The following is a 19,802-nucleotide window of genomic DNA, read 5'->3' as shown; positions in this document are numbered from 1 at the left end:
TAAACAATAAATATTAATTTAATATAACGATAGTAAGTCATATTAAGCATATTTGTAATAATATGATGGACACAGCAAATCTTTGTGGGGTTCCCTAAGGCAAAACATTTTTAAAATTAAGGCTCATTTGTATGTTAGCTCAAAATCAAAGAATAATCAAATAATGTTAAATAGATATTTATTACAGATAGATAGATAGATAGATAGATAGATAGATAGATAGATAGATAGATAGATAGATAGATAGATAGATAGATAGATAGATAGATAGATAGATAGAAAGAAAAGCAACTCATTAGGTAAGCAAGAAAAATGAATAGTCTGGCAGAATGACTGAGTTACACTTTTATTTTGTAATTACTTGTGAGAAATTATTTATGACACATAAATTAAAAGATAGACTCCGTCTTCTTGATGAATGCAAATGTTCATGTAGTTACTAGGCCTATCTTTCTGATTGTTCTGAGTTATAAGCAGTAATAGGACTTTTATTTTGAAGACTTGTAAAGCTCGTCATTTACGGTCATGTTATTTTCGTGAAATAGAACAGTGTCACCAAGCGGTAAGGCAAGGAAAGGCAAGTTTATTTATATAGCACATTTCATACACAATGGCAATTCAAAGTGCTTTACATTGAAGAAATTAAAATAATAAAAAGAAATAAGAATAATTAAAACAGAAAAAAGAACAGTTATAGCAGAATGTTGTCTTTTCATGAGGATATTTCTATTTCTCAGTCTCACCCACCTCTGTTTGGTTATGCACCCTAGATATTAAAATGTATATAGGTGCTTTCTTAATTGTTGTGTAAAATGTTTGTAATGATTAAAATAATGAACAACATTTACAGAGTATAACTGCTTAAATTACAATTAAAAAGGTTTTTATATTATTATTTCTTACTCTAATTGTTTTATTTTTGCTTTAACATTTGTACAAAACATTATATTGTCATATATAGTTATCAATATATGAAGTCACGTATAAAATGAATAAAAGGTTTTTAATGTAGGCCATTTGGAATGTCTGCATAATATTAATAATTAAAAATGTGCATTTTTAAAAATTGTTATGTCCCATGGTCATTGAAATATAAAATGATATAACTTCCAAGCAGTTATAAAACTATATTTTAAGAGAAATTATCTGTTAGTTGAAGTGTTTGAACTGTATACATTTTTTCCTCTGTGTACAGATTTATTTTATTATTGGTATAATAAAATTACAAATAAGCTGGGAACATTAGGATAAACAGTAAAAAAAATACATTTTTACAAATATTAACACATTTCACAGCTTTCTTTTTTTCCCAAACATAATATTGTTTTTAGGTATTGTGAAACTTCTGCCTTTAAAATGAAAAACAAAGGCTTATTTCCCCCAAAATTTGTATATCCCTATGAAAAGACATGCCATAAGTAAAATAATAATTGTGTAAAATGTAAAGATCACTTTCATATAATATCACCCGCTGTAGTCTCAATTTTACCCAATAAAAGATGGGTAGTATTTTGTACAGTATGAAAAGCAGGCGCATGTCTCCTCTTTGACGTCAGCGGCGGAAGGTCAGCGCTCAAACGGAAGTGAGAGTCAGATCCCATCCGCCATTGTGGAGCAGAGCAGGGGTAATATTCTCTCCAGACGTTAACACAGTGTGTGAATGTTTCAGAATAACTAAAACACACCACACAGCCGCCAAGCTCCCCCAACCGTTTGACATTCGCCGTCACTGCCGCCCGAGAGGACCGCTGCCGACCGTTTGAGACCGGGCGAGGAGATCAACGCCTGAGGAATACGCTGTGATTATAGGGCAACCCGGAGAGAGGAAAAATAACGCGAACCCGCAGCGGTGGCAGGAGAGACCGTGGACAGTCATAACAGCGATCAGTTCGGGCTCCCGGAGGATGTCTGCGACAACTGTCGATCAGGTAACGTACGCGTTTCCATCTATAAAACTACATAAACATGATGGTGCTGCTCAGGTAACGTTAGTGGCTGTGTCTCAAACCATAGCGAGCTGCCTACCTAGACAGCATTTTTGGGTTTCATTGGCGCGCTTTGAGCGAATGAACGCTCCAAAACAAACGAACCCACAGGAAGGTACTTAATTCGGTAAAAAAAGAAAGAAAGAAAGCCAACATCAATCATTGTCAAGTCGTTTTTCCACAAACTGAGAGCCCTTGATATTTGATAGCTGTTCCTGCTAGGCCAAATTATTGTGTACATGTTGTTCCTGGTAAACTGGTGTTCATGGTGTTTTTTTTTTTTCTCTCTCTCTTTGTCACTGTCCGCACACCTTGAACCCAAAATCAGAGACCTAAAGGACAAGGAAACAAAGGTAAGTAATGCAAACACTCGTTTTCTTCAGGAATGTCCTTAAAATGAGCCTTTCACAAACTTTGTTTCTATTTTCTATGGAACAGAATATTATCCACAGTGTTACATCCTTTTCCTTTCAATGAAAGTGCTTGTGAATGTCATTCAGCCAAAGAAAGTCATATGATCATGTGGAAGATGAACTGTCCCTTTAAGGGTGTTTAGTTTACTGATGTGTTTCTCACTGTCTTGCTTGTGTGGATTTATAAATAGTCACTCCTTCTGTGAATCATATTTTATGTAGTAGATCAGTCTTAATGTTAATCTAGCTCTCTTTGTGATTCCGTAGTCCCGACAAGCAAGCAATTTACTGTATTTAATGTACTGTATTTAAGAGATTTTTAGATAATCATTTCAAAATTGAATTTACTTGTGTACAATTGCTGTCTCATTATTTCATATCAACGTCATGGTGTATTGAAGTCAAATTAACTGACACTCTGTCTTTTTTTTTAATATAATTTTGTTTAGTGCAAAACGGTTCGATGCATCAGAAGGATGCTGTAAACGATGATGACTTTGACAATTATCTGAGCAGCCAGACAAATCAGGTGAGTTTCTGTCATTATGCTGTCATATTAGTTATGACATTAGTTATTAGTCATATCTGCATTCTGAAAATATTATTAGTCAGTTTTTCCCTTCCTTTTCAGTGCTTCATTACATTAAACTACAGTTGATCTTTGTACAACTGTCTAAAATAAATCTGTAACAAATCCCTCACTTCTTTCATATTTTTTTATTTTTTGTTGATACCTATAAATTTATGTTAAGTTACAGTTCAAAAGTTTGGGGATGGGAAGATTTTTTTAAAAAGTGATTCTGAAAGAAGTCTCTTATGCTCACCAAGGCTGCATTTGTTTCAATAAAAATACAGTAAATATAGTATTATTGTAAAATATTATTACAATTCAAAGTTTTCTATTTTTATATATTTTATAATGTAATTTATTGCTGTCATGGAAAAGCTACATTTTCAGCATCATTACTCCAGTCTTCAGTGTCACATGATCCTCCAAAAACATTCTGATTTGTTGCTCAAGAAACATTTCTTATTATCTATTTTGAAATCAGTTGTACTACTACATTTTTTTGTGTGGAAACTGTGATGCATTGATTTTTTCAGGATTCTTTGAAGAATAGAAATTTCAAAAGAAAAGCATTTATTTGAAATATAAATCTGTTGTAACATTACAAATGCATTTACTGTCACTTTCGAAATAGTTGTGCCCTTGCTGAATAAAAGTATTTGTTTCTTTAAACAACAAAAACTTTAGAACGGTAGTGTGTTGTTTATCACACTTCTTTCACCTATTATGTTTTTGTCACATCTTTATTTAGCCATTTGTTCGTTACATAATCATTACTGACTTATCTTTAATTACACCCTACAGAGTAATAGCTACCCACAAATGTCTGATCCCTACATGCCCAGCTATTATGCTCCCTCTATCGGATTCCCTTACTCCTTGGGAGAGGCTGCATGGTCCACCGCAGGAGACCCGCCTATGCCGTACCTGACCACATATGGACAGATGAGCAATGGTGAGCATCACTTCATTCCTGACGGAGTCTTCAGCCAGCCTGGTGCTTTAGGGAACACGCCCCCTTTTCTCAGCCAACACGGATTTAACTTCTTTCCTGGAAATGCAGACTTTTCCACCTGGGGCACCAGTGGTTCTCAGGGACAGTCTACACAGAGCTCAGCGTACAGCAGCAGTTACGGATATCCCCCGAGCTCTTTGGGCCGGGCCATTGCTGATGGACAGGCTGGATTCGGCAGTGACACGCAACTTAGTAAAGTTCCAGGGCTCAGTAGTATCGATCAGGGAATGGCCGGGCTCAAGCTTGGCTCCGACATGTCGGCCGTTACGAAAACGGTCGGGTCTCCTTTAGGAGGGACACCGGGTATGAGTAGCATGGCTGCCAACAGCATGCCGCCTGTCAGCTCCTCCGCACCAAAACCCACATCTTGGGCGGCCATCGCGAGAAAACCCGCGAAACCACAGCCCAAGCTGAAGCCAAAGCCCAACATGGGTTTGGGAAGCGGCCCAACGATCCCCCCTCCGCCGATAAAGCATAACATGAACATTGGTACCTGGGAGGACAAAGGCTCCATCACCAAACCCCCTCTTGCGCAACAGATGCTTCCCCCTCAGCCGTTGGTGCAGCAGCAACTCATGGCCCAACCTCAACCCATGATGCAGAGTCCATTGCCTCCTCAACCCCAACACCAGCAGCTCCATCTACAATCTCCTCAGCACCCTCACCAGCTGCCTCCAGGTCCTCCCCACCCTCACCATCACTCGCAACCAGGTCCTCCACAGCCCCTGCACCCATCTCAGGTGCAGAATCCCCCACCCCAAAATCGCTGGGTGGCCCCTCGGAACCGAGGAACCACGTTTAACCAGAACTGCGGCATGGAGAACTTTGGCCTTGGGACGGGAGTCCCCATGAGCTCGTCACCTTCTTCCGGCGAGGTTCACCCCGTGCTGGAGAAGCTCAAAGCCCTCAACAATTACAACCCCAAAGACTTTGACTGGAACTTGAAAAACGGACGGGTCTTCATCATCAAGAGCTACTCTGAGGACGACATCCACCGCTCCATCAAGTACTCTATCTGGTGCAGCACAGAGCACGGAAACAAGCGCCTGGACGGCGCCTACCGCTCGCTCGGTGCCAAAGGTCCACTCTATCTGCTCTTTAGTGTCAATGGTAGCGGACACTTCTGCGGTGTGGCTGAGATGAAGTCCACCGTGGACTATAACGCCTATGCCGGCGTCTGGTCCCAGGATAAGTGGAAGGGCAAGTTTGAGGTAAAATGGATCTTTGTTAAGGACGTGCCCAATAACCAACTGAGGCACATTCGCTTAGAAAACAATGACAACAAGCCTGTCACCAACTCCAGGGACACTCAAGAAGTGCCCCTAGAGAAGGCAAAGCAAGTGCTTAAAATTATTGCAACTTTCAAGCATACCACCTCAATCTTTGACGATTTTGCACATTACGAAAAGCGGCAGGAGGAAGAGGAAGCAATGCGAAGGGTAAGCGCAGCTTTCTGCCACTCTTCACAATAGCAGAAGGCAAGCACTGCACCTTTAGATCTCGCAATCATTGTTATGTTTTAGTGCTGTCAGCATGTCCATCTATTTCCAAAGGTAGGTTTTTCATAGCAACTCCTATCTAAGCCAGATTAGTCTTTGTTTCTCTTTTTACTGCCTATTTCTGAAAAACCAGACAAAAACAGAACAGTCAGTCATAATTAGAAATGAAATGTCTGATCTGGTAACTCGGTACATAATTACTGGAGGTTATGTAATATGTTGTTTGTGTTTTATTGCTCAACATGGCTTGCTCATAACCCATTTCCCCTATATTTCAATTAACCAAACTGCTAAAGTCTCAGCGTATAGTATACTAGGTATTGTGAAATAAATGGTGTTAAAAAACAACAACTAAGAAGTCTCTGCCCATCTATTGAAAAAAAGGCTGGTGTCGAGCGGTGACGCCAATCAGTATCTCTGCTCAAACAGCAGGCAGATGTCCCATTAATAGATTGGACTTACATCATTTCCTGCCTAACCAACACAAATAATTGATGTCTGTGCCCATTACCTTGGCACCAGCTGCATTTTATCCTTGTATGTGAGTTATGAGTTACAGCATTTAGATCAGATTTCACACTATTTTGGGGGTTTATCAGGTCAGACCCTTAAGGATGAATGTCTTGCAATGGAGTCATTCAGTATAGAGCTTAAATTTGTTTGGAAGTTGTTGGAAAATGTTCGACAATAGGTTTAAAACCTACATGACTCATTGGCATGACTTTGTGCTACTGTGGTCATGTACTCACTTCAAAGTTTTGGGAGTGACTCCCAAACATGTGATGGCTGACTTGGTAATAACAATAGCAACATTTTACCATCACATGCCTGTAAAGAAAATAAATGAAAACCAGTAGTCTAACTTTTATTTTTAGGTATTTTGACCAAAGCTACCAGAAATGTTTGAATTGTCTGGCAATTGTTAATAAACTCCCACTGAACAGAGTTCTGTGATTTATGCATGTTAACCTGCTGCTTTTATTCCTGTAAATAACCAAATAGTGAACTGACTGAATTTAGCTGCTACATGCATATGGCCTGTATGCAGAACTGCAACTCTGTTGGCCTTATTACATCAGGATGTCAGTTGTATTCAGCTGATTGAGTATTTGTCACTTACACAATATATTGTGCATCTTTACGTAAGCCACTACAGGATTGTTAGTAAAGAACTTAAATGGAAAAATTGCAATCAAAATGGCTTAATCAAGGTGTCTTGCTGCACTTGGACTAATTTAGCTTCTTTTCGTGAGAGATTTATCAAAACCTCCTATTTAGTTTTTCTCCCAACCTAATTTTCTGTCTATTTCATTATCTTGCCAATCATGTTTAGATTGCCAAAGCCATAATAAAATCAACTATTTAAATTAAAACGGTCTCCAAGGCTTGTGGTTTAAATTGTGAAATCTAATGCATATATAGAGCTGTGTGATTTTTTTTTTTTTTGTTGATTTTTTTTATTATATTTTTTATTTATTATCATTAGAAATGTCAGCCGTTTATTAAATAAAGATTTTAAGTCATTAGCTCATCAATTTGACATCTGATCCACTCACCAACTGTTAAATTTTATTTCCCCAAACAAAGCATTGTGTTGTAAAAGTACCGTCTACAATATTATCAGTAGCTCCAGCGAAGAGGACTAAAGCCTTGTAGTGGCACGTCTTCATGTTGTTTGGAGAGACTAATGAGTCTAGCTGTATTCAGACATATTCAGCATGTATTCATAGTCTCCTGATTTAGCTAACATTCCCTCACATTCATTCATGTTCACTGGCAAAGCAGTGGTAAGCACATTGTTGTCGTCTTTTCTTTTTTTAAAAAAGCTTTTAAATGTTTTGTACCCTCTGCCTGTTTTTGCCCAGTAAGCAAAGTAAAAGTAAATTTAATTGGCTTATGCGTTGAAATATGTGTTAAGTTGTTTCTCAGCTCTTCAAGATAATAACATGAACATTTGATGTAATTTGCCTCCTTTATACTAACACCTATTGATGTGGTTGCAGCATCATTCAAAAGCAAGTTTTCAGTTACTTGATGACATTGTAGAAATACCCTATTCACAAGCATATTTGTCACCCATGATTAATTTATTCTTCAATAAAATGTCCAAAAGCGGTTACTAAGTAAGTGAGTAGTATTCAGCTGTTCATATAGCAGCCATCATGTGAGGTAACCACCCCGATATAGAATAAAATCTTTTTATATGACAGGTCTTCCAACTCCTGTGAACATTTACTTGCTTCTTTAAGAATTGCTTTAAAGGTGCAGTAAGCAATTTCTGAGAAACACTGTTAATATTTGAAATAGACACACAAAAGGAACACGCCTACTTTTATTATCAGCTGTGATTCAATAACAGAACAAACTGGTGTGATGTCATTTCGTACAAAATCAGGCTAAAACAAAGCTCATTTTGTGTTTGTTTCGGGAACGCTACCATTGGTTTTGTTTTGTTCGTTTCAAACTACCATTGGTCCGTGGTGATTAAGTAATAGGTAGGTGTTTGCTGAGGCTCCGCCTTCTTTGACATGGAAATCTTCTCTGGTTCATTTCTTCTATTCAGTCCGTCGAGGTCAGATGCAAGTAAAAACATGAACACACTTGAGAGCTGCTTTGTAGTTGAAATTGAAGTAGTTATTATAATTGAAAGAGACACTGATACTTTTTTTCATATTTAATACTGTAAAGCTGCTTGCTTTTAAACAATCTATTGTATAAAGTGCTGAACGCGAAAGTGCCGAATTGCAGAGCTTGTGCAAACATCCACATCGCTAGGATCAGATGCTTTTCTTAGCTGCTGTTTTCTCACCGCTGTCATTTTAGTTGTTTCTTTTATTATTGAGAGGAAAGCGCACAGCGCATATTCATTAATTTACATATTCATCTAAAAGCCACTCTCAGCAGTATATTGGTGCCTTTACTCACGTATTGAGCACAAACAAAGCAACCTCTGAAGTCCAAAGCTTCCGTTTTCAGGCCTTCCCACTCTCTAACGCCTTTCCAGCGCTGAAAATGATGTATGCCCCCTATCGCTGATTGGCTACAATGGTGTTTTGGTGCTTGGTGGATCGGTCCAATTGTTTTTTCTCCTATTTACACAGCCAGGATTATGTACAGACACAATCGTTTTGCACACACAAAGAACAGATATCTAGTAAATATTCACTAAATTGTTTGTTTGGGTGTTGATTTCAATTTTCAAAGCGTTTCAATCGCTTACTGCACTTTTAAGGGTGAAAAGTTTTACTCTGCAAGTCGGAGAGATCTAATCTACCAAACTGTTTGGAAACCACTGGCTGTGTCAGCAGTCCAGATTCTCTACTGTTTTACTGTTACATGCATCAATACAGCAAGCATTTGTTGGACCTGCTGCTTTAGTAAACTTACATTTTAGCTTTTAATCTTTGTCAGATTTCAAAATTAATTTCCATTTTCAAATTGTGCATAAATTGTTAGCATATAAAAGAGTTGATTTTTATTCATTTTGACAAAATATTATAATGCCAATTTAAATGAAAATAATTCTCAACTTGAATTTTAATATCAGTTCATTCCTACGGTTAATTGGATTGAATTGTGATCTCAAGAAGCATGAGCCAAATCACAACAAGCAGAAAAGATTCTAGAGCATCTTGCAGCGTTGAAAAGATTCTATTGACTTCCTGAGCAAGTGAAATACCATAAGTGTTTTTAAAGACACTTCCGTTTTATCATTGTGAGTTTACACAAACTGGCTTAGTAAAAGACAAAGATCTTCTTGATGGCTTCATGTTGCATTTAATCATCTAATTTTGTCTCTTCTCTTTTTGTATTTCTTTACAGGAGCGAAATAGAAATAAACAGTAGGTTTACAGAGATCTCCTTGGTAGAACATCAACACTAATGATGTAGTACCTTAAATATTGTGTAACCTCAGAGGAAGAACGATGTACGAACACCTAATCAAGACAGTGGACTTTTCTGAGTCAACTTCTGATGGATCTGCCCTTACGCTCAAGTCTCGCACGAAACGGATAGAAAATCACTCACGTAAACTGTATCTTAAAGCACTTTCAGACCTTCTAAAAAGCTTCTACCAGTACCCTTAACTGTCATCGGACATCTGTTTGGTATTAACTGACTAACCAGTGTAGCTGGCCCTGAGGATTTCAAATGTATTTGTAGGCTTATTGTTTAGTGTTTGTTTTTGTAAATCATTCAATTTTAGCACTCTACATTTGAGCACCCTCAGAGGAGACTAGAATTATGTATCCAAGGAAAGACAAATCTTTACTTGAATCTACGTGAAGCTGTAACAAACGTAATTGAGGCGCAGAAGCTTGCGTCCCACCTGACTGAATCTCAAGTCAGAATAATCACATCCGATATTATAGACTGACTCCACAGTAGCCCTCTCACCTTTGTGTATCAGCATCTATTTCTGTGTACCAAAAGATAATTTTGCAGCTTGGTGCAAAATGACACCAGCCAATGCACATGTTTTTTTTTTTGTTGTATTTTTGTTTGTTTATTTTTCTTGCAATCTTGTAATTCAAAAGTGCATTTGTCTTAGGAGAAACCTGCTCAAAAATGCCATAAGTTCCTCTGAAGTCCATCATCCTCAGACGTAACCAGGCCTGGTGTTCAGGATAGCCTCTTTAACGCTTTTTTTTTTTTTTTGGACTGATCAGGATTCTGATCTGCTGCTAATCAGGATTTAGTCCGAATTGCCGAAGCTCAGCGAGAATGTGACAGTTTTCTCCTATAGGTGACTCGCTAGCTAAAATAAACATTATACATGTTTAGCGAAGCCACGTTTTGAGTTTTTCATTTCAGAATGTGCTGTTTACTCCTTTAATTAACGGGCGCAAGATATCGTCCAAATTTGTATTGCATGAGAACTTTTGTTTTTTGCTGTTTGCAACTATATACTGAGCATTATTCAGAGGCCATGCAAATGAAACAATCTATTTAGGTCTTGAGTCTATTGATTGATTGAATGATAAAGTAATATTGTCGTTGTGGACTGACGTTACAGTCCGAATGTTTCCCCGCTGGGGTCCAGCTGCGCAGGCTGCCGGTGTCTTGAGATCACACTCCCACCATAAGACATGATCTTCTCAAACATCTGTGAGTAATGCAAAGTAATTACAGTCTCTGCCATTTCCTGTTTGTTCACTGGAAGCTGCCTTCTCCACAGGCCACTTTAGGCTGTTCTTGCTTCAGGATGATGTGGGTAAGAAGAACTGGTCCCAGTGATGAACCAGGCATCACATCTGGGTTCACGTTCTACTGTTGCGGGACGATGACACTGCTGCAAAGAGACACCTTCCGCGCCCCTCCTCTGTGTGCTTTGGTTTAAGGCCATGCTTGTATAGGTTACTGTAAATCAATGCTTCTTAATGATGCTGATGCTAACAGGTATGATGTGATTGATTAATCTGATTTGAAAAATAAATATAGATTTATGAAAACATTCTGAAAATTGTCTTGACTGCAGCAGGTTTGGTTTTATGTATCGCATGGCAGCACACCAGATCTAATCTTAAATGACAAACTAAACCTGAGTTATGATAACTCATTTCGGTTGAGGAAACTGATTGTCTCAATTCTTTTAAGTTTAGAAACCAACAGCAATGAGTAATGTGAATTTTATTTCTCTTGAGTTCGCTACAAGATTATTTCCTAATACAAAATTATAAACTCCATTAAAACACTTTGGCCTGGTTTCACAGACAGGGCTTAGATTAAGACAGGGTAATAATAAACTTTTAATAACGTACCTTAGAAAAAGAAAAAAGAAAACATTACTGGTTTGAGACGAAACAATGGCAGTGACATATTTTAAGATATGTCAATGTTGCGTTCAGTTAAAACAGCTCAAACGTGTATTTCAGTCTGGGACTTAGGCTTAAGCCTTCGTCTGTAAAACCGGGGTTTTGAGTTGCTGACTCGTCAGTAAAACATGAGCTCTGCTATATTTACTTACTAGCTAGCAGGCTATAGCGCACATGTGCTATATTAAAACATAATATAACGACATCGTAAAGAGCATTTACTACTGTTATTCAAAGCAGTATAAATATAAATCGACATAACCACAGGCTTTATACTCTTCAGCACAGGTAGCCTAATAACGCAGACATAGCATAAACCCTTTTAAATCCCGACATAACATGCACTAACATCTCTCCCAATATCAGTATTGTGCAAAAACATAAGGCTAACGTTTAATTTCAACATTTACTCTCCTTCCAGAGTTTTAGCAAAGCATGCTGGGAACTAGAAATATGCTGAAACTGATTCACCCTGAGTTCTGCTTCATATAATCTGTTATTGAGTTCACACAACTTTTTTTTGCAAATAACTTACAGTAATATTCGAGTGAAATTAATTTATTAAATTTAATACGGTTTTTTTTCGTGCCATCATTTAATTTTAGGGAATACCAAACTAATGTAAATGTGCTGTAATATTACTCTATCTCATACAGATTTCACACACAAGTCTGAATGCAACATTTTCACGTGGATTCGTTTGAGATGAAATGTAAACATTTGTAACAGGCTGATTATATTTTGCCTGGAGTTGTTGTTTAATAGAACATACATTAGGTGGCGCTATTGCCCGTTCCATTTCAGTTCTAGTGTCTGAACCGCTATTGTGCTATAATAGATATAATCAAATGTCTATGCCAGGGTCAGTAATTAACCAGGGATTTGAACCCCCCACCCCCCATTTAAATATTAATTGTAGTTATTTTTTAATAAACGGTATAGTGTTACAATGGTAGTTTAAAACAGTTAATGTTTTTTTTATTAATATAATAAAATATTCTAACTTAATTAAAATGCTTAAAAACACAATCAAGATGTAAACTGAAATAATTTTGTTGATGTAAATAATTTTGTTGATTTTTTTTAAAATATACATTTCTTAAAAGTTTTGGATAATTTTTTTATTAAAGACATTAATATATCTCCCAGTTTATGCTTCTTTATATTTATTTAGAGACTATTTATTTAACAAAATGCACTATAATTAAAGCCAGTGGTCCTAGATTCCCTTATTACAGCGATTTGCGAGGGTGACTAACATCATATCTCCTGGTTATCTTTTGCACACCTGTATGTTACATAAGAGCGATGCCAGTGAAAAGAAAATTACATTAAAAAGAATTCTGTTCCACTACCTGTAAAAGAGTCTATGTTCTTGGTGTTTCGGGAAGGGAGAGAGAGAGAGAATGTGCGGCTACATGAACACAATGACAAGCCCTTATGTCATTTAGGTGAAACGACAGAGCTCTCTCTCATCTCTCGCCCAGAGCCCCTTCATCTTTAATCAGGCAATTACAACATGAACATAGCACTTGTTGTCCAATCTGCACCTTGGGTAAAGTCAATTAATGGTGGCTTGCCAAGAGAATCCCTTTGCGTGACAGGGGAAATTTCTTTTTGTGTGGTGCTGCTGTATAAAAAGTTGTAATTACTAAGATGAAGGCTTTGAATTAAGACTTTACCATGTTCACCGCATATGTATCAGTACACCCATCTGGCTAGAACTGCTAAATGCTTTCTTTTACTTTTTTTTTTTTTTTAGGTGAGTTTGTACAACACAGTGCTATTAATAACCTTTGCTTCACTCCCTCTAATTGCCAGTTTGGCTCACAGGCATGAACAGAACAAAGGCTGAATATGCAAATGATGGTTTTTATTTCAGCCTTTGTGCTAGCTTGGGGTTTCCTGGCCCTTGTTTTTGAGAAGTCGGAGCAGATCACAGCAGGCCTCTAGAACTAAACATACATCTCAGATTAATCACAGCAAATCAATAGACCTGCAGAACTGTGCTATGTACGTGTGAAGCTGTTTTTATAACAACCACTGTGAAAATGTAAATGCACCTCTAGAACAGTTTGTATCATATTATGGGCATTTTTTTATAGAGTGCATCTTGATCTTAGCTTTGCAAATGATTGCCAGTGAACTTTCAAAGAGCGCTCAACTTTTAGTTTCACTCCTTTGCATAGGATTTCCAACATGCAGATTCTGATTAAAGTATGTTTAACACATTTAAACAGCCGTAACGTGCATCGGCTCATCTTTGGCCGTGAAACAATGAGTGGTACTGCAACATACTTAATTGTATCATGTGGTGTAATTGTATCATGCATCCTAAAGGGTAAAGCTGCAGTCAAGACTTTAGTATTTTATCAAGATGGACAAACTGAGTGAGAGATTTTAATCTTTTTTTTATCAGAAGAAGCTGATTCATTCTGATGCAGTTTGAATGGTGTTCTGTTATTCTACAGATGTTCCTTTCGAATGCTCAGCATAGCCAATTAGGAAGAGATGAGAGCCACAGCCAAAGGCCTTTGATTCTGCTCTCTTTGAAGCAACTGTCGTATTTAACTGCAGAGAAATGGCTGTGAGCAAGGTTACGCTGAAGCTTTATAAAGATGGGTGCCTGTTGAAAAATTATTTTACTTATGCGTCTGATACGGCTTTGCAAAAAAACAAATAACGATGTTCAGAGTGGTCTAAAAAGCATTTCATTTGAATCCATGGAGAACTCTCTCCACAGGCAATGCCGTTTTCTGGGATAGAATTTTGGTAACACTTTATTTTACTGTGTTCTTGTTACATGTTACATGTAGTTAGTTACTGTAGTATTAACTATAAATTATGCATAATTACATGCAACTAACCCCAAACCAAAACCTAACCCTATAGTAAGTACACATAGTTCATTATTATTACACAGTAACACTGACACCTTAAAATAAAGGGTTACAGTTTATTTTAAGGTGTCTTTGTTACACTGTAATTATACATTCAAGTAGTAAGTAATATTTACATGTACTTACAATAGGGTTAGTTTGGTTTGGTTTAGGGTTAGTTGCATGTAATTATGCATAATTTATAGCTATTACTATAGTAACTATGTGTAACGTGTAACAAGGATGCTGTAAAATAAAGTGTTACCAAATAAAGTGTAACCAATTTTTTTTTCTTTTATTCTAATAGTTCTTATATAAATAAAAATAATATATACAAATATAAGATAAGAGTTGGTTTAATTATTTGATAAGAAGTCTCTTATGCTAAAGGCTGCATTTATTTGAACGAAAATACAGAAAAACAGTAATATTGTGAAATATTACATTTTAAAATAACTTTCTATTTTAATATATTTAATATATTTCATGATAAGAAATCCTGATTTGGCGCTCAAGAAACATTTCTTATTATCGATGTTAAAATAGTTAAAATAGTGTCTTAGTATTGCGTAGAATATTTTTAACATATAAACAGGATTCTTTACAGTTTTAAATCTTTTTACATTATAAATATGTACTGTCAATTTAATGCATCCTTGCCGAAGAAAAGTAGGCTATTATTTTCTTTAAAAAAAAATGGGTAACACTTTTTGTCCTTGTGTCATATGTTAGCCTACATGTATTGTAATAACAGTAAATAATCATCCTGAAATTTAGAAAGAAAGAAAAATCTTCCTCACAAAAGCAGACACTCGGAGGGGCTTGAACCTTCTTTCCTCTGACTTCCCCTCTAAGACCTAATGGAGATTAAAGGCCATTAAAGGCTCTTTGCTGCATGTGCAGTTTCTATTGATCCCATCGACTCAGCTTGTTTTAGCCAATGATCCGATTACAACTGTTGTCACCCCTCCCCTGGCCCTCTTCCTTCTGTCCCCTGCTAAAGTTCTCTGTTGTGCCATAGAACCATATGCTGACATGTGCATTTCCTAAAGCTCCATACCTAGACCGAGGCAGGCCAAAGTAGGCCGGACTGCAGCTGTGCCAAACTAGATTATGACAGGTCTGGGTTACAAGGTCCAGCAATCAGACAGCCTTGATTGCTGAGGATGTGAGAACGGCCCAGACGAAGTGAAGTTCGACAGGACTGCTGGATCGAAAGACCAGCCCGAGGGGCAGCGCTTTCAAATCGTTGCAGTTATTAATATCGACATAACTTCTCATTAATCTGTTTGGATTTTAATTTACACAGTGTCCCACGGGTATCAGAGTTCTCTATGATTCTCTGCCTCTTTCTAAATCTGAATGATGACAAAATAGCCATTATAGCAAAAACTACAAATGCAGCTGTGGTTTCACGACCAGAACAGGCATATTCTCACAGTAACAACTTCATATTGCAGTAAATTGATGAGATACTGTATATGCAACACAATCAATAATTCTAATAACAAGCATTTTATAGTGTTGGGCATTAAACCATCAGATACAAAAAGTCACAATATAAAGAATACTTTAATTAAAAAAAGAACTGCCCTACAATGAGATCATTTAAAAAACACTGTCAGAAATAGGGGTACAGTAGGAGTCCATTTCTGTCCCCCAAGGTACAATCTACACTAATAGGGCTTATTATTGGACCTCAAGGTACATATATACCTTTTTGAGGGTGAAAAAGCATTAAAAGGTACATATATGTACCGTTTCTTTTAAAGGTTAAGGTACAATATTGTAGGTACAATTATGTACTTTATTTTCTGAGAGTGAAAGCTGTATTTTGCTCATTTAAAAACAATGTGGGGTTTTGAATGAATGAGCTCAATTAGGCTGACAGTATCGAATCTGAATGAGTAAATTTAGACTAAACACAACAAAAACAACCTAATTTACCTAATTGAGTCAAAAAGTACATCATACAAGTTGAATCATTTTTGTAAATCTGTTCATTTAAATTAATCGTAAATTTTTCATTAGAATCTGTCATGTGTTTTGATTCATGTTTGTATTTCAGTTCTAGTGTAACTGTCAGTCTGTTAATTAGTTCAGTTCTCCTCAGTTCTCTCTCTGTTTGTCACTATGGTTTCTAATTGATTGTTAGTTCTGTTCAGGTGTGACTTGTTAATTAGCTCCTCAGTTTTCTATCTATTTTTGTCCTGTTTAGTTATCTGTTGTCACTGCGTATTAGCTTGGTTGTTTTGTTCTTGCAAAGAGTCTGTGTTCTTGAAAATAAACCTTACACTGCTGCAACTAGGACTGTTCAGGATGAACCGATTCATTGGAATGAATTGGACATAGATATGAGAAAGAAGACCGTTCAGGACAAAAACGATTCACTAGAATGAACTGGAAATGGACATTTTTAACTAGATATGAGAGGGAGGACAGTTCAGGATTAACCGATTCACTGAAATGTATTGGACATTCTTCTGAGAGAGAGGACATGGACATTCTTAACTAGATATGAGAGAGAAGACCGTTCAGGATGAACCGATTCACTATAATGAATCAGACATTCTAAACCATATATGAAAGAGAAGACCGTTCAGGATGGATCAATTCTCTAAGGAATCAGACATTCAAAACTCTATATAAGTGTGGCAAAAATAAAACGGGTTAAGTTACATGCCAAAGTTTAATACTTGGGGTTATGGGTTTGTTGAAATCCCTAACCTTAGCAGCCAAGCACCACTAAAATACTCCATCTTAATAGTTAACGTAACCTAATGTGTGCATGTTTCCTATCCAGTCATCAGGGGTAGAATTACAGACTGCTCTCTGTCTGGACCTGAACGTTGGATCTCATTCTAGCAGTCTCTATAGTGCTCATAAGCCTTTCTGAGGAAAAGCGTGACAGAACTGGGTCTTATCCCACAGAGTGGATGGTGCTGGTTATTACCGCACTCTGTCTCTCCCATCCTTTTGGTTTTTGTACTCTAATCTGTCACATAACACATGATTGACAGATCCAGGACAAACAAACAACGTGCCAAATAAACCCAAAAGATTGAGGAAAAAAAACCTCATAAAGTTCTCAGAACTTAAGTACAGCAGAATTTTTTGTTAAGTTCCAAGGTCCTCGACAGTGGTAGAAAAAGAGAATTTACCACAGAGGGTCCCTTCCCAAGTCTCACCACAATAGGATTTATTTCATTTATCAGAAACAGAGGCTCAATGATGCTTAGAAAATGTTAAAAATGAAGGTCAGAGCCACGGTGTTGCGTTTAGCATGCATGCTCTTGATATGGGAAACTATTTAGCGTTTCAAATTCAGATTCCTCTTAACGATTCCATAGACATAAAATAATGACAAATCTCATAATGTGCATCTTCAACTACACGTTGTCTTATGAACAACCACTCAGTGATACAAAATGCAAAAGCATTTTTGTAGGCTGTAACATCGGTAGATGAAAGCACGCGAAAAATCGTTAACGAAAATAATCATAATGTAGGCTACATTTAGATATTAAAGTCTGCATGAAACGGAAGTTGCCAAGTTCCCTCCTATTGTGACGTATGTCCAAGTAAAATGGCTGGTCGAATGTAGGGCGGGACTTGATTTTGTCCATCGGGAACTGATTGGATTGGTGGATGTTTGTGGTTAGTTATTGCTGTGATGTTAATGTTGTGCAGATAAGTCATTTATAATAAATACTGCAATAATCCATGAAAAATAAGAATTGTCCATTTTGAATTCATGATGACTTTAAGTAAATTAAACAGGCATATACACTCACCTAAAGGATTATTAGGAACACCTGTTCAATTTCTCATTAATGCAATTATCAAATCAACCAATCACATGGCAGTTGCTTCAATGCATTTAGGGGTGTGGTCCTGGTCAAGACAATCTCCTGAACTCCAAACTGAATGTCAGAATGGGAAAGAAAGGTGATTTAAGCAATTTTGAGCGTGGCATGGTTGTAGGTGCCAGACGGGCCGGTCTGAGTATTTCACAATCTGCTCAGTTACTGGGATTTTCACGCACAACCATTTCTAGGGTTTACAAAGAATGGTGTGAAAAGGGAAAAACATCCAGTATGCGGCAGTCCTGTGGGCGAAAATGCCTTGTTGATGCTAGAGGTCAGAGGAGAATGGGCCGACTGATTCAAGCTGATAGAAGAGCAACTTTGACTGAAATAACCACTCGTTACAACCGAGGTATGCAGCAAAGCATTTGTGAAGCCACAACACGCACAACCTTGAGGCGGATGGGCTACAACAGCAGAAGACCCCACCGGGTACCACTCATCTCCACTACAAATAGGAAAAAGAGGCTACAATTTGCACGAGCTCACCAAAATTGGACAGTTGAAGACTGGAAAAATGTTGCCTGGTCTGATGAGTCTCGATTTCTGTTGAGACATTCAGATGGTAGAGTCAGATTTTGGCGTAAACAGAATGAGAACATGGATCCATCATGCCTTGTTACCACTGTGCAGGCTGGTGGTGGTGGTGTAATGGTGTGGGGGATGTTTTCTTGGCACACTTTAGGCCCCTTAGTGCCAATTGGGCATCGTTTAAATGCCACGGCCTACCTGCATTGTTTCTGACCATGTCCATCCCTTTATGACCACCATGTACCCATCCTCTAATGGCTACTTCCAGCAGGATAATGCACCATGTCACAACAATACTATTGATCAGCATTACCAAACGTGGACGTTTTACACTAGAAACAAACACTGATGTACTATTTTATTTAATACTGTGAAGCTGCTTTGATACAATCTGCATTGTGAAAAGCGCTATATAAATAAAGTTGACTTGACTTGACTTGACAAAGCTCGAATCATTTCAAATTGGTTTCTTGAACATGACAATGAGTTCACTGTACTAAAATGGCCCCCACAGTCACCAGATCTCAACCCAATAGAGCATCTTCGGGATGTGGTGGAACGGGAGCTTCGTGCCCTGGATGTGCATCCCACAAATCTCCATCAACTGCAAGATGCTATCCTATCAATATGGGCCAACATTTCTAAAGAATGCTTTCAGCACCTTGTTGAATCAATGCCACGTAGAATTAAGGCAGTTCTGAAGGCGAAAGGGGGTCAAACACAGTATTAGTATGGTGTTCCTAATAATCCTTTAGGTGAGTGTATATACTGAATATATTCCGCAAAGCCATTTGGGACAGTTTATGTCTATGTGTAAATTAGTTTAACCACTACAATTGATCTCATCACTGTGCTAACTAAAATTGTATCTTGCACGAATGAATGACAGTCTATCATAAATATATAGATAAAGAGCTTATCAGTATGTGAATGTGTGTTGTGAGCAGATGGTCACAAAGACAAAGAAAGTCATAACAAGAGAAGGAAAGAAGCAGTTCTGTCCTGAATACTAACACGTGTGTAAAAGCCACAGCCTGAAGCGTTATATAACCATCTTTTCCAAATTGCGGAGCATGTGGAGTTTTTTTAGCACTGAAAAAGTGCATTTCACTTTCTTTTGTCAAAAACAAGCTAGTACACAGAGGGGTGTGGTTGTTTTATTTTGTATTGGATGAACTCTGTGCCACGGAGGCACTCAGCACTGCAATTACATCACAGAGGAGGGCAGCC

General features: G+C 37.5%; 1 protein-coding gene across 2 annotated transcripts; it reads left to right on the top strand.

Moving 5' to 3' along the window:
• The first annotated feature begins 1,536 nt into the window (after positions 1-1,536).
• ythdf3 (YTH N6-methyladenosine RNA binding protein F3) lies at positions 1,537-11,241 on the top strand. 2 transcript variants are annotated; one of them, XM_079862540.1, is made up of 5 exons: positions 1,537-1,928; positions 2,314-2,338; positions 2,848-2,927; positions 3,771-5,420; positions 9,303-11,241. In XM_079862540.1, exons 1-5 carry the CDS (start codon positions 1,905-1,907, stop codon positions 9,324-9,326), a joined length of 1,803 nt encoding a protein of 600 aa, XP_079718666.1. In that variant the 5' UTR covers positions 1,537-1,904; the 3' UTR covers positions 9,327-11,241. The 2 variants fall into 2 exon arrangements, with proteins under 2 accessions (XP_079718666.1, XP_079718665.1); XM_079862539.1 differs by lacking the exon at positions 9,303-11,241 and having other exon boundaries at positions 3,771-6,301.
• Positions 11,242-19,802: the final 8,561 nt, after the last annotated feature.

Source organism: Squalius cephalus (genome assembly GCF_949319135.1).
Source record: "Squalius cephalus genome assembly, chromosome: 25".
Taxonomy (NCBI): Eukaryota; Metazoa; Chordata; class Actinopteri; order Cypriniformes; family Leuciscidae; genus Squalius; species Squalius cephalus.
Note: the sequence above shows the minus strand (reverse complement) of the source record. Positions and strands in the feature narration are given on the sequence as shown.